The 12,197-nt window shown below is 27.9% G+C and overlaps 1 protein-coding gene across 1 annotated transcript; it reads right to left on the reverse strand.

Moving 5' to 3' along the window:
• Nucleotides 1-505: 505 nt before the first annotated feature.
• LOC112596341 (ras-related and estrogen-regulated growth inhibitor) lies at nt 506-10,476 on the reverse strand. Its single transcript, XM_025341969.1, has 6 exons — nt 10,383-10,476; nt 10,013-10,152; nt 9,783-9,929; nt 4,854-5,006; nt 4,646-4,769; nt 506-1,022 (listed from the first exon to the last, which is right to left on the reverse strand). Exons 1-6 carry the CDS (start codon nt 10,474-10,476, stop codon nt 847-849), a joined length of 834 nt encoding a protein of 277 aa, XP_025197754.1. The 3' UTR covers nt 506-846.
• Nucleotides 10,477-12,197: the final 1,721 nt, after the last annotated feature.

Raw genomic sequence — 12,197 nt, forward strand, 5'->3', positions numbered from 1 at the left:
AGGTGAATTGAACAATATGCATTTGCATAAAATGCCGGATCTTTGCCTAACTCATACAATATCAAATATTAAGTACCTACCTATAGTATGTAAGAATAAGTTCTTTGAGCATTGTTAATAGGTACGTTATCATATGTTGTTTAATTGTTATCTTTCATTCTTTCCTAGTCATTAATTACTAAATCGGTCGATGGGGAAGTTGTCGATTACGAAGCCTTATAATATTATCTTCATAGTCTGACATAATAATATTTTAATTCCCATAATGAAGGATTTATCAAAATCTAAGACTTTAAACGTTTTGTCGTGAAAAAATAAATACGACATATATTATATTGGTCAATAATCGATATTAGCGTAAATTTGTTATCCTGCCTTATATTATAAGCAAGTACGCATGCTGTGTTTTTATAAATAAACGTCATTTGTAATAATGTATTCTTATCCCAACGTTATAAAAAACATTCGTGCGTGTTGTTGGTGTAGTATTTATTAGTTAGGTAATTTTACTTAGGCATTTTATTTGTTGTTTACACGTTTATATAGGTGTATTATATGAGTCAATGTAATCATTGTTCGTGTTTTCGCCAACACGTGATCGTTGTAATTCACATTAATCATACATAAGTACATAAGTTATGTAATGATATAATTATAACTATAATACGCGTATTAACGCACAATTATACATAATACATCGTTGAAGTCGTATCGTATTTGATTGTACATCAAAACAAAATTATCGACGCCACTCGCCAATTCGCGACATATATTATTGTACAGCTTAATAAATAATACGTTGTAATAATATAATATGTGCATGTTTATACGCGTCGGCGTTGACACTCATTTCTTCAAGTAGCAGCACATACTTCCTCTTGCTGACAGCGTGGGCAGGTACCGGCAATTCGTCGCGCCCGACCGGATATGTCCTTCCGTCGAAGCCCTGGCCCGAAACTCTGGAGTGTCCTCTGTTCGATTTGACGAACTGCATGCGCTATCGCCGAACACTAGTGGCCAACCTGCGTTATTTTAACGATATATATATCATATAATATTTAAAATGTTCGTGTTGCAATGTATTATTGTTATTAAAAATGGCAGCGGCGAAAATGTTCAAAGTTCTATGTGAAGGACGTTTCAGCTTATCAATATTTCTTAATGAGTGTAATTTAACAGATGATGCTTTAAAACTATAGAAGGAAGTTGGAAATATCTATAGATACATAGTAACTTTATAGATCGTTACTTACATATTATATTGTTTGAGTGGGCTTGTTATGATTTTTTTTTTTTTTGGGAGGGGGATTAAACCCATCCAAGTTCCCTTATTTTTGCCACTGATAAATGGTGAATATTGAAGTAATTATGATAATAGTTAGTGTATCTGCTTAAAAATAAGAGGTTTTGGAGAGGAGAGGCGAGGTTGTCAAAAGGCGAAAACTGTACCGGAATTCCGGAATACCATATTACATATTGGTTAAAGTCAAGGTGAACCATGTTAATCCTCTTAAAACAGTTGCATAAAGGGTGAGCCACTGGCCATGAATCGCACGCTCGGAATAATTTTAAGTTTACCTTTGCTGTATACAGGTATTCATAAGATGCAATCAGTACATAACTGAACAATTTTAAGTTTTATATTTTTATACTTAAATTAATACCTACATAATTCTTGGCGAAAAATCTAAAAAGCAATAACTACAATCAGTATTACAGTACATACCCATATGCTTCTAACCCCTCCCCAAATGAACCACCATAAATAGGTATAACCGATTATACACCTACTATTATTATAAGTGTTTTTTTTAAATTTTTAATGAGGATTATAAAAATACATTGGAAAATGACTTGTATTTAATTTACAATAATATATACATTTATTATTGCCATACATGACTAATGTCCGTAAAGTCCAAACTCTTTGTTTACTATACAAAGTTATACCCATGTAGTTAATGTAGGTATTTGTTTATGTGCCTTGTATCTACGTTATTTTTTATTCTTTCATTAACTAATAATTAAATCGTATACATCTATTGAAACGAAGATGGTATATTATAATGACGATTACGCATGTCTAGTCGCGTAAGTTAGGTTTCTATATAGCAAATACGTTTAAATGCGACTGTGACGTACATACCTATGTATATTTAATATTTTAGTAATATAATACTTAATATACGTAGTTGAAAACTTAATGATTAATCTGTTGTTATTATGAACATGCATAATTTTTTTTTCCGAATTTTTTTTTTGGAACCGTGCTTGTTTGGCTAGAATAACAGTTACGTAGGTGGAGTTTCGAATATTCACATATGTCCGATATTAGCAATGCGTTCTTAGTCCGGATACTGCATTCTATTAAGTACATACATCACGATATTAAATTTTGTCTAGGGCTATGTTAAAATTGGAGTAAAACCTCGATTTTGAGTAGATACTATTACTGTTTACTCTTCTATTCAACAATAATAGGTAAGAAAATGAATTATGAGTGAAAACAGCCCCATGACGAATGCGTAGAATTTATAAACTAAAAAACTAGTAGGTGTATAAATATGTGATATATCTATTCTACAATAAATTAGTAAATTGGTTTTTCCATTTCAGATTTGAATTTCTAGATTAAAAATTAGTTTAAACTTTAACACCCAACTAATGAACTATTAATACAAATTATAGTAGCCACTGACAAGAATAATAAAAATAATAACTGTTTAAGTAATATTATCAAATGGTTTCCAGAATAATATAAAACAATACAAATCAAAATGTTCATCTCCATAAAGAATAGTGTTTATGTATATCTATATCTAGATGGTTATGAATATGCCACTGTTGGTAAGGCTATCAACATTTCGATAAACATTGCTAAAATAATTAAAATTTTGCATCATAGTACAAACCGGGCCACTATAGAAACACAATATAGAATATTATGTATAATAAAGCGTGTGATGATAATATTGCGAAATATTAGATTTTATAGTAAATTTAATTTATTACCCATATAAAATGTTTTATATTATCAGCTATAGAACTTAATGTTCAAGTTTAACGAAAAATATTTCCATAATATGATGCTCACTGCTCAGAACGTTTAGATATTATAATTTATAACAAATGTAACATTAAATTTTAATCTATTCTATAATATTAATATCTATTTAACTATTTTAACTACGCATTTTACACGAATTTATTACAAAATATATTGTATTTATTACCTAGCTTTAACAACAAAATTAAGTTTCATAAGTTAAATATATATATATTTTATAGTGTTATCATAATTTAAGGTAGGTATATAACATTAAATATTTCAGCCGGATAACCTTCAGTTTGACTCGGGTTTTTTGTACAGCATTTAATATTGTAGATACTTGTTTTTGAAACTTTTTTTCAGGAATACTTAGTAAAATGAATCACTCTTCCTTCTCGAATTTACTCTTAAATTATATTATTTTCTTTAAATACATTTGACTTTTAAACTTTTTAATTTATTTCGTATGTGACATAATTGTTTATTACAAAAAATAATTAATATATATATTTTTATTTTTTTTTGTTATAAACGATTTAGTCACATACGGAGTTAATTAAAAAGTTTTTTAGTCAAAGTTGTTTTAAAAAAAAAAAAAAAACTAGTTTTGAATAATTTGAACTAATTTGAACTCATGAAGAAAGAGTTTGATAAAAAAAGTATTTCACTACACATGCATGGAAAACAGTTATAAAAACAAATATTTATAATATTAAATGTTGTATACAGTATAAAAATCTAAGTCAAATCTCTAAGTAATTTTATATTCTTAATCTTTAAATTTTTAAGGTTGAGAAAACTTTATAAGTTAAAGATTGAAAAAAAAATTAATTCAAAAATAGGAAGATTGAAAAAAAATTTAATTCAAAAATAGGAGAGCGGTTTTGTTTTAGATTTATTTCAAGGATGAAAAATGTTTTTAGCTTGACATGCCAAAAATTACCTGATTTCTTATTTTTTTTCTTGCGTGCCATATAAAATTAAGATAAATATAATATAAATGATAAGAAAAATATAAAAAAAATGTATTACTTTAAAAGTTTAAATCTCATGTATTTATTAAGTAAACAAATAAAATAAAAAAAACATTACTTTAGTATTTACTAATTTGTTTGATGTAAGGAAGTATTTAAGTTTAATGTATGCTATGAACATTTTTTTTTTTTTATGCTATCTTAGGCTCGTATGCCATCCTTGATCTATCTTATTCTAATAGGTTTTTAGTAATAACTATACGGTTTGTAAATAATACTCTTACTATTCCTATTCATAAACAATAAAATATTTAAAAGTTTTTCTTATTTCTTCTGTTTTATTTTATATTTATCATTTCATCATTAGCTATACATGTACAATGACTCCGTTAAGTGGTTAATGTCTCGCGCCTATTGGCTATTACAATATTAGAAACCCTCATTTCTAATTTTTACTTTTTATACTTTATAGGTAAACGATTATTTTATATTTTTTATTTGCATAATTTTTTAATTTGTAAATATGAAATTCAAATTTGTACATTGTATTTATGTAATTAAGGGAAAATGGCTCTAAATATATTATATATGTATGTTAAATTAATTAATAATATATTAATACTTATAAATTTAGATGCCGAATTGAAAAGTGCTTCTGCACCGTGATCAGAAGAAGAACGTTTTAGTTTTGGATTTTTAGATATTGATTTCCAGCATTTAAACGCTTCCTTAAATACTGCATATGCCTATAAAATATATACATAATACAAAATCAAAATCAAAAGGTTTATAATCATATAATTTTAAAACTATGTAAACATTTCACGAACCTGATCGACATCTTCCCTCACAGAAATCTCATGAAAAGCCACGCACCCAAGTTCTTGACAACGTTTCCGACCTTCGGCATACGTTACCATCCGATCATATCGTTGGTCCACTTTGTTACCGACCAGTATCACTGGCACGTCAAATGGATGATCCTTGAGATTAGGCCGTTATCAGATTTTTAATAAATATTATATAAGTACTGTATTACGTGAGTACATACATGATGTAATCCAATTCTTTTGCAGTTAATGTCAATAAAACTATTTGTATTTCACATTGTATGAGATAATGTTATTACAATAAGATAGACAGTATTTAAAAAATTCAAAATATTATATCAATTATAATTACATACTTTGTGTGTTGTGTATAATAAGTTGACACATTTTATTGATAAGTTTATTTAATTATATTGTATCATAACAATTTTAAAATATACATATTGAGAGATTTGTTAATAATAAAAATGCATTGTTTCCGATTTTATTTTATTTTATTGTTAGTTTTGTTAGAGTTATATATTTTAGGGTTATGGCCTTAGGAGAACAAAGAGTCTCCTCTTTGTCTTCATCAAATTTTGTATAGAAAATTATTTAAGAATATAATATTATGTAAATAAAAATTTAAACTTGATCAAACCAAATTAAAAATATGAAGCCTGAATAGATGACTTCATGAGTTTAATAAAATCAATGTTACAAATAATTATAAATAAATTGCCAAAATATTTAAAAAAATTATATTAAATCTCAATAATATATAGTGATAAAAATATTTGGTTAAATATCCAATTCTCTAGTTTTATATTTTTAAATTAAAAAAAAAAAAAAATTAAACAAAATTAGCTAGTAACTCAAAACTTACATATAGAAGAGATTTATCCTTTTTTTTATTATTTAGATTATAATGAAAACAAAAATGTAAGGAAATGTTAAAATAATTATATTTTTATATATTTTTTTTTTTTTTACAATCTATATTTAATAATAAAATAAAGTTAGAAAAAATTGATCTTAAATTAACTGGTGGTTTAGATTAGATTTGGAACATATTGTGTGTGTGTGTGTATGTGGTTTGCATCATTTATCCGTCACTAAGAACCCATACAACAGCTAGCGTCGCCGCCGATGCTTGATCTCAGAACATAGTAGTGATTGAGGACAACTACCGCGCCACACTAGGCCATTGATACCATGGTATAAATATAATACATAGGTAATAATAACATTAATAATATTATCTAAAATCTGAACTTGAGAATTGATTTTTTTTTTTTTGAATTTGAGTATGAATAATAATTAAGTTAAAAAATCTCTGAATTATTTGTTTTTCAGTTAACGGGTTGTATAGGGTTGGTATAGAGAGGATAAATTTGATATAAGAGGATTTAAATTATTAGGTATGTAGTTTATTTTGAAATTGTTGTAGAATGTAGATTCTGGAATGAAATATAAAGCTATGAAATATCAATAATAATTAAAAATTAAACGAAATTAGTTTTAACAATTATTTAAGAGTATCTCTAGCCTATAGCTTGGTATAGGTGTTAATGCGGTATACATCTATAGGAAGTAATTTTGGTAATTGTATTAATTAATATCATAATGCATAGGTACCTAAAGCTTAAGGCCAGTCACAAGGAGTAATTTATTTAGTAATAATGTAATATTTCACATAAAAAACAGATATAAATAATATAATGTGATAAATGCTGTAGTTTGTGCTTCTAGGCTATAGTTTAATTATAACTACCTATATGAAACATAGTAGATGAACGAAATTATACTACACCATAAGGAATATCATTAAAATAAATAATGATACATGGAATGGAATAATGATTATACTCATCACACGTGGATGACATGTATCGTGTCCGAATCTTAAGACCACAAATTGTATACAATAACATTTTAATAGGTGCCTATAAAAAATGTATATTAATTTTCAAAACTATTATAAAAATTAAAGAATTACAACGCTGCGATGGACGGACCTACTCGATAAGAATGTAAAGTCTGATACAAATAAGAAACCTTAAAAAAATATTGCGCTCGGGTGTTGATATCATTGCAGAATGAATGAAAATATCTGAATTCATAAATAAAATATCTAATTATAATACATATTAGGCAAACCAGTTTTTGTAAGGAAAACATTTGGTCACTGAAGTGAAAAATCCAAAATATATAGTACACTTGTGTGATATAAAGATTAAGGAATCCTTAGAGTATTATAATTTATAATTTATGATAAATTGTCCGTTACGGGTACTCACTAACAAGCAGTATATAATTACTTAACCATATGGGAATTCATAGGTAATGTGATAATAATTATTAAGTGTAATTAATAACAATGTTTGTATATTTTATGCCAGTTTATATAAGTACCTAAATTTTTAGTATTGTCTATATAAGTTTTAAAAAACCACCAGAAATAATTGTTGTAAAAATGGTTTTAATTAGTCAACAATGACTTTTACATATTAAATTCATCAGCAGGTATCAAGTTAATAATTACAATAGGTGACAACTAGCTATCAATCTTTTTTACCTATTGCATTTTTTGTAAATAATTTTGTAGATGGTTATTATCTTCTTGATTGCTTGTAATTTTATCTAGGTACCTATAGTACATACGCGGCTACATAGTACTATAATAATATAGCATAGATTAAGTAATATAATTAAAGCATAGTATCATATTAATATAGTTGCTCATACAATAACACACCGATAATCCATTTTCAACCGTAAAATCCTTGCTGACTTCGACTTGGTTTTCATTTAAAAAAATATATTTTATCAAGGTGAGCTAAATTGGTTTCCGTCACTATTCAGTTCTGTTACTAAACCAATATTAATAAAAATAATTCAAATTTTAATACACCTATATTAATTATTTTATTCTAATATGAAATTATGTTTGAAAAAATGTATTGATAAACAACGTTAATGAGATATTATTACACGATTAAAATATTTGATGAGATTTTACATACAATTTTCACATCAACAATTTTAAATTAATTCTATTAATTATTATTATTACCACTAAGTTGACAGTTCTATAAAAACGGGGAGGGAATGTGCGAATTTGGTCATTTTATAGTGCAAAGTGGTAAATTTCTTAACCAGTAGACAGTAGTAAGATACATTACAAAATTAAAAGGGAAATATTTCGGCTCACTTTAAAAAAAAAAAAACTTTTTTCAAACCGGAACTTATTGATCCAAATAGGAATCAATTTAATTATAACGAAAGTTGGTGCCCCCATTTATTGTGTATACAAAATCTACACAATGTTTGAGGTTTTAAAATTAAAAAGGCTTATATTTTGTAGAGAGATATATAAGATACCTACCTACAAGCCATAATACATGAGATATTATATTGTACTATAATAATAGTTACTAATAATATTAATTATAATAATTCAAACATAGAAAAAAATTGTAGCGTCCAATTCGTATAGAAATTAATAAAATAATACTAAAAATTAATCAGTAAATCAATAATTCTATACATAATAAAAGAAAAATATATTGGGAATTCACAAATGGATTTAAATTCTTTTTTACGATACTGCATTTCATTATAGTCCTTCATAATTTATTACCATATGTAAGACCCATTTCACAGACACGGTAGTTACGCTGTATTTTTTTTTGTTTAAGTACATTGTTTAAGCTAGTAGTGTTAGTACAAACCACTGGTCTGATGCCGCACCTTACGGCTTCATTACTATAGATTATTAGATTTAAATCATGTTCATAAAACCTATATGAATTTTAACTTTTGTAAAATTGTAAATACTTTACGTACTTTCATATATCTATTTATTATTAGCTAGTAGCTACCTATTGTACCTATTGTCTAAAAGTGTTACATTAGAAAAGAATATTGGTATCCTTTGTATATTTTGAGTGAGTAGTTAAATATATTTATAAATATACTATTCATTCGAAATTCAATTTTTATTCAATTTCAGAATATGAAATTAAAAATGTAAGAACATTCAAAACTATAAAAATTAAAAAAATGTGGACAATGATTTAAAATATAAAAAGTATACATTTTTTGAAAAATTTTATTGTCTAATAATATAATTACTTCAAATTATATAAAAATGTATTATGTTAAAAAAATTAATCTGATACATATTTATAATATTATATAATCAAGGTATCTGGTATTTGTATAAGTTAATTCCTTTCATCATACGTCTAAATATTTTATTCATACATTAAATTCACGCAAAATCATATTTTATTTATATAATTATTATATTTTGAAAACAATATAGTAAACCGCTAGACCGCAATGCTGGCATTTTATAAATTCGTATTCTTCAGCTCTTTCTCCAAAGTTTAAAAATACATTTAATTTGTAAATTGTATTTATTTATATTGCGCCTCTTAAATAGGTACTATAATCAATAAATACTAATTAAATTGTCTTTACATTTATACTTTTTTAAACATAATATCTTCTTTTCGAGACTAAAATATTAGTCGAAAATCATCTCGTTTCGAGTATCTGTTATGCGTATTTGGTATTAGAATACTACCGAAAATTGGTAGATATTAGTACCTAGGTAGATATTTAATTATATAATATATTGACGTGTGTCAATTAAATGCAACATATTCATATAAATATCACCTACCTATGTATAATTTACAATCTATAGTCTATACTATGCGATGTAGTAATCTTGTACCTGTAAGGTTGTTATTTTAAGTTTTCGTATACATAATTTATCTACCGATAATGTATTATATCAATGTCAATTAATAATTATTTTATGCAGTATAATGTTATATCGTGTATTCGTGTATATTGCATATACAAATAGCTGCTGTATCATGTATTATATTATTGTAATATCAGAGGTGATTTAAACGGTTTTCGCCAAATTCTTACTTTAGTGGAGAGACGACGTTTCTTTTTGTTGTAGTTGATCAAAAACTTGAGCCTACTGCAATCGTCGAACGAGCATTTGTCTGTAATTGAGTATACCAATATGAACACGTCGGCCCAACGCATATTCATTTCTAAGTTGCACGATTTCTAATACAGTCAACATGTGTCATCAATTGGCTGGCGTATAAAAAAATGAAAAAAATTTAGAAAAACAACTGGCGTTTTCTTACGTCTTGTACGTATCCAGCGGTGTCTAATATTTCAAAATTGACCGTTTCTGATTCCATGCTCACTTGGTACGTGTACATTTTTTCTAAGTTGGGGTCGTAGTCACCGATGAATTTTTTCGTCACGAACCTTACTAATAGCGCTGAAATAGACATAATTAATGTTATATAAGATGGTAAAAAAAATGTTCACATTTTTTCCACGTGTATTTGTATATAATGTTATATAAGTTGGTGTGTATATTTAGAAAGAGTTAGCAAATGCGCATCTTTGTAGCACATAATTTATTTGTAAATTTTTTTTAATGCAATTATAAAATGGTTCAAACGAATATACAAATACAATGGTCACGATAGTTATCATGTGTTTTACCAGTTTTCCCCACGCCGGGCTGTCCCATTATCATTACTCTAATCGGTTTTTGTTTGGGTATAAGTCCAATCTTATTGTACAGCGCCGATGTCATGGCAAACGGCGGCTGGACTACTCGTCGGGATATATTTTTTTTTATGATAAAAAAAAAGAACAAAAAAATAAAAAACAAAACTGGGAAGTGCAAATATTCGTGAAGTTCACGGACAACCCCTTCAGTCGTGAATATTTTATAGCAACGAGTAAAAATAAATAAATTACGAGAAACAGACAAAAAGATACAAAGAAATAATAAAAGAGTTAAAACATTATTATAATAATATGATTTTAACGTCGCGGACCTTGATCTTCAATATAATAACGACCTTGTTCGACACGATAACGTTCGGCTGAAGTTATTATAATGTAACGCGTGTAATTATATTGTGTGCAAATTATATAAATTATATACTTAATAAACGATCGTGACAAAAAGCACTTAAATGATGGCGGTATCACCATGCGGTAAATCATATACGATTTTGTCGCGAATAATAAAATTATTACGATTTCAGCGTCGCGTGTGCGCGGCGGTATCGCGGAAGAACGTCTCGGTCTCTACGGCGCGTCTGTTACCATTGAGTTAAGATATACATTTTTATTATTATTACGACGCGTAGGAAGGTAAAACATTTTTGCGCGCGGACCGACCCCAAAACCGCGGCGATACGGTCGGTGTAATATTATAAACGTCTGGTAGACGAACGACAATAATTGTAATTAATATTATTGGCGGCGGCGGCAGCGTTGATCAATCCGTATTGTGAATTAGATTTCGGAAACTGCGTACACGACATAAAATCATAAAAATATCAAAAATACGAGTTGTACCCTGTACCTACGGCTATTACGACGTAAAAACGCACAGCAAAAGTATATTATGCTTTTTATATTGCGCGGTGAAAAATACTCGTGGGGCGCCTGACGCGACTGCAGATACCCGACTACTGCGGAGTTTGAATAACATACTGTGAGCGACGGCGAAGAGCGAAATTTCATTATTATTATTATTATCATTATTATTGTATATTTATATTGTAATACTTGCGCGACACATCGGTGAAAATATAATGTCAGAATAATGTCAGGGGAGCGCCGGTGTGTTGTATGTGTAAATATATTATTACGTTTACCGCAAGTGTCGCGTGTGTGGCCCGGCCGGGGGGTATAATACGATATACCTATGTACATTATATACACATATTATATACGTTTATTATGATATGTGTGTGTATAGATATATTCGAGTGTCTGTCGACCGTGCACAGGGACGTGTAAGTAATCCTTACGGACGTTTGTCGGGCACGCGATGGCATTGGCTATGGTTAAGCGCCATTTTCGGCGGGTCGTCAGATGATCGTAATGCGATCGAGACGACGTGTGCACTCACTCGCGGGCACATAATATTATATTATTACGTACACTAGTGGCGCACTAGCCGATAAACGGACACAATAAAATTATACAATTAATACATAATAATAATTATATACAGAGTATATCCATATACATATACATATACGAGTACAGTATATACGGACGACCTCAGTGCGTGATTTTGTATCGCTCTTATGTTTGTGTATGTATATATATATATATATATATGTATAGATGCCTCTACAAGGTGTCCGTCAGACTTACGAATATTTAATTTGCATATAAGATATACCTCCGTATTTTTTGTTATTAAATATGTATGTTTTTTACTCATTATCATATACATAATACATACTATTGGTAACTATACCGTAATTAGTAGGTATAACAACAGTATTA

Source organism: Melanaphis sacchari, unplaced genomic scaffold (genome assembly GCF_002803265.2).
Source record: "Melanaphis sacchari strain LSU unplaced genomic scaffold, SCAv2.0 Contig31_pilon_pilon, whole genome shotgun sequence".
Classification (NCBI taxonomy): domain Eukaryota; kingdom Metazoa; phylum Arthropoda; class Insecta; order Hemiptera; family Aphididae; genus Melanaphis; species Melanaphis sacchari.

Bases quoted from the DNA above. Each gene is read 5' to 3' on its own strand.
- LOC112596341 (XM_025341969.1), bottom strand. From the start codon at position 10,476: ATGACATCGGCGCTGTACAATAAGATTGGACTTATACCCAAACAAAAA. The intron at 10,153-10,382 runs GTAAAACACATG...TGTCTATTTCAG, and splicing joins GCCCGGCGTGGGGAAAACTG to CGCTATTAGTAAGGTTCGTG. The intron at 1,023-4,645 runs GTATTAATATAT...AAAATAACGCAG, and splicing joins TTCGGCATCTAAATTTATAA to GTTGGCCACTAGTGTTCGGC.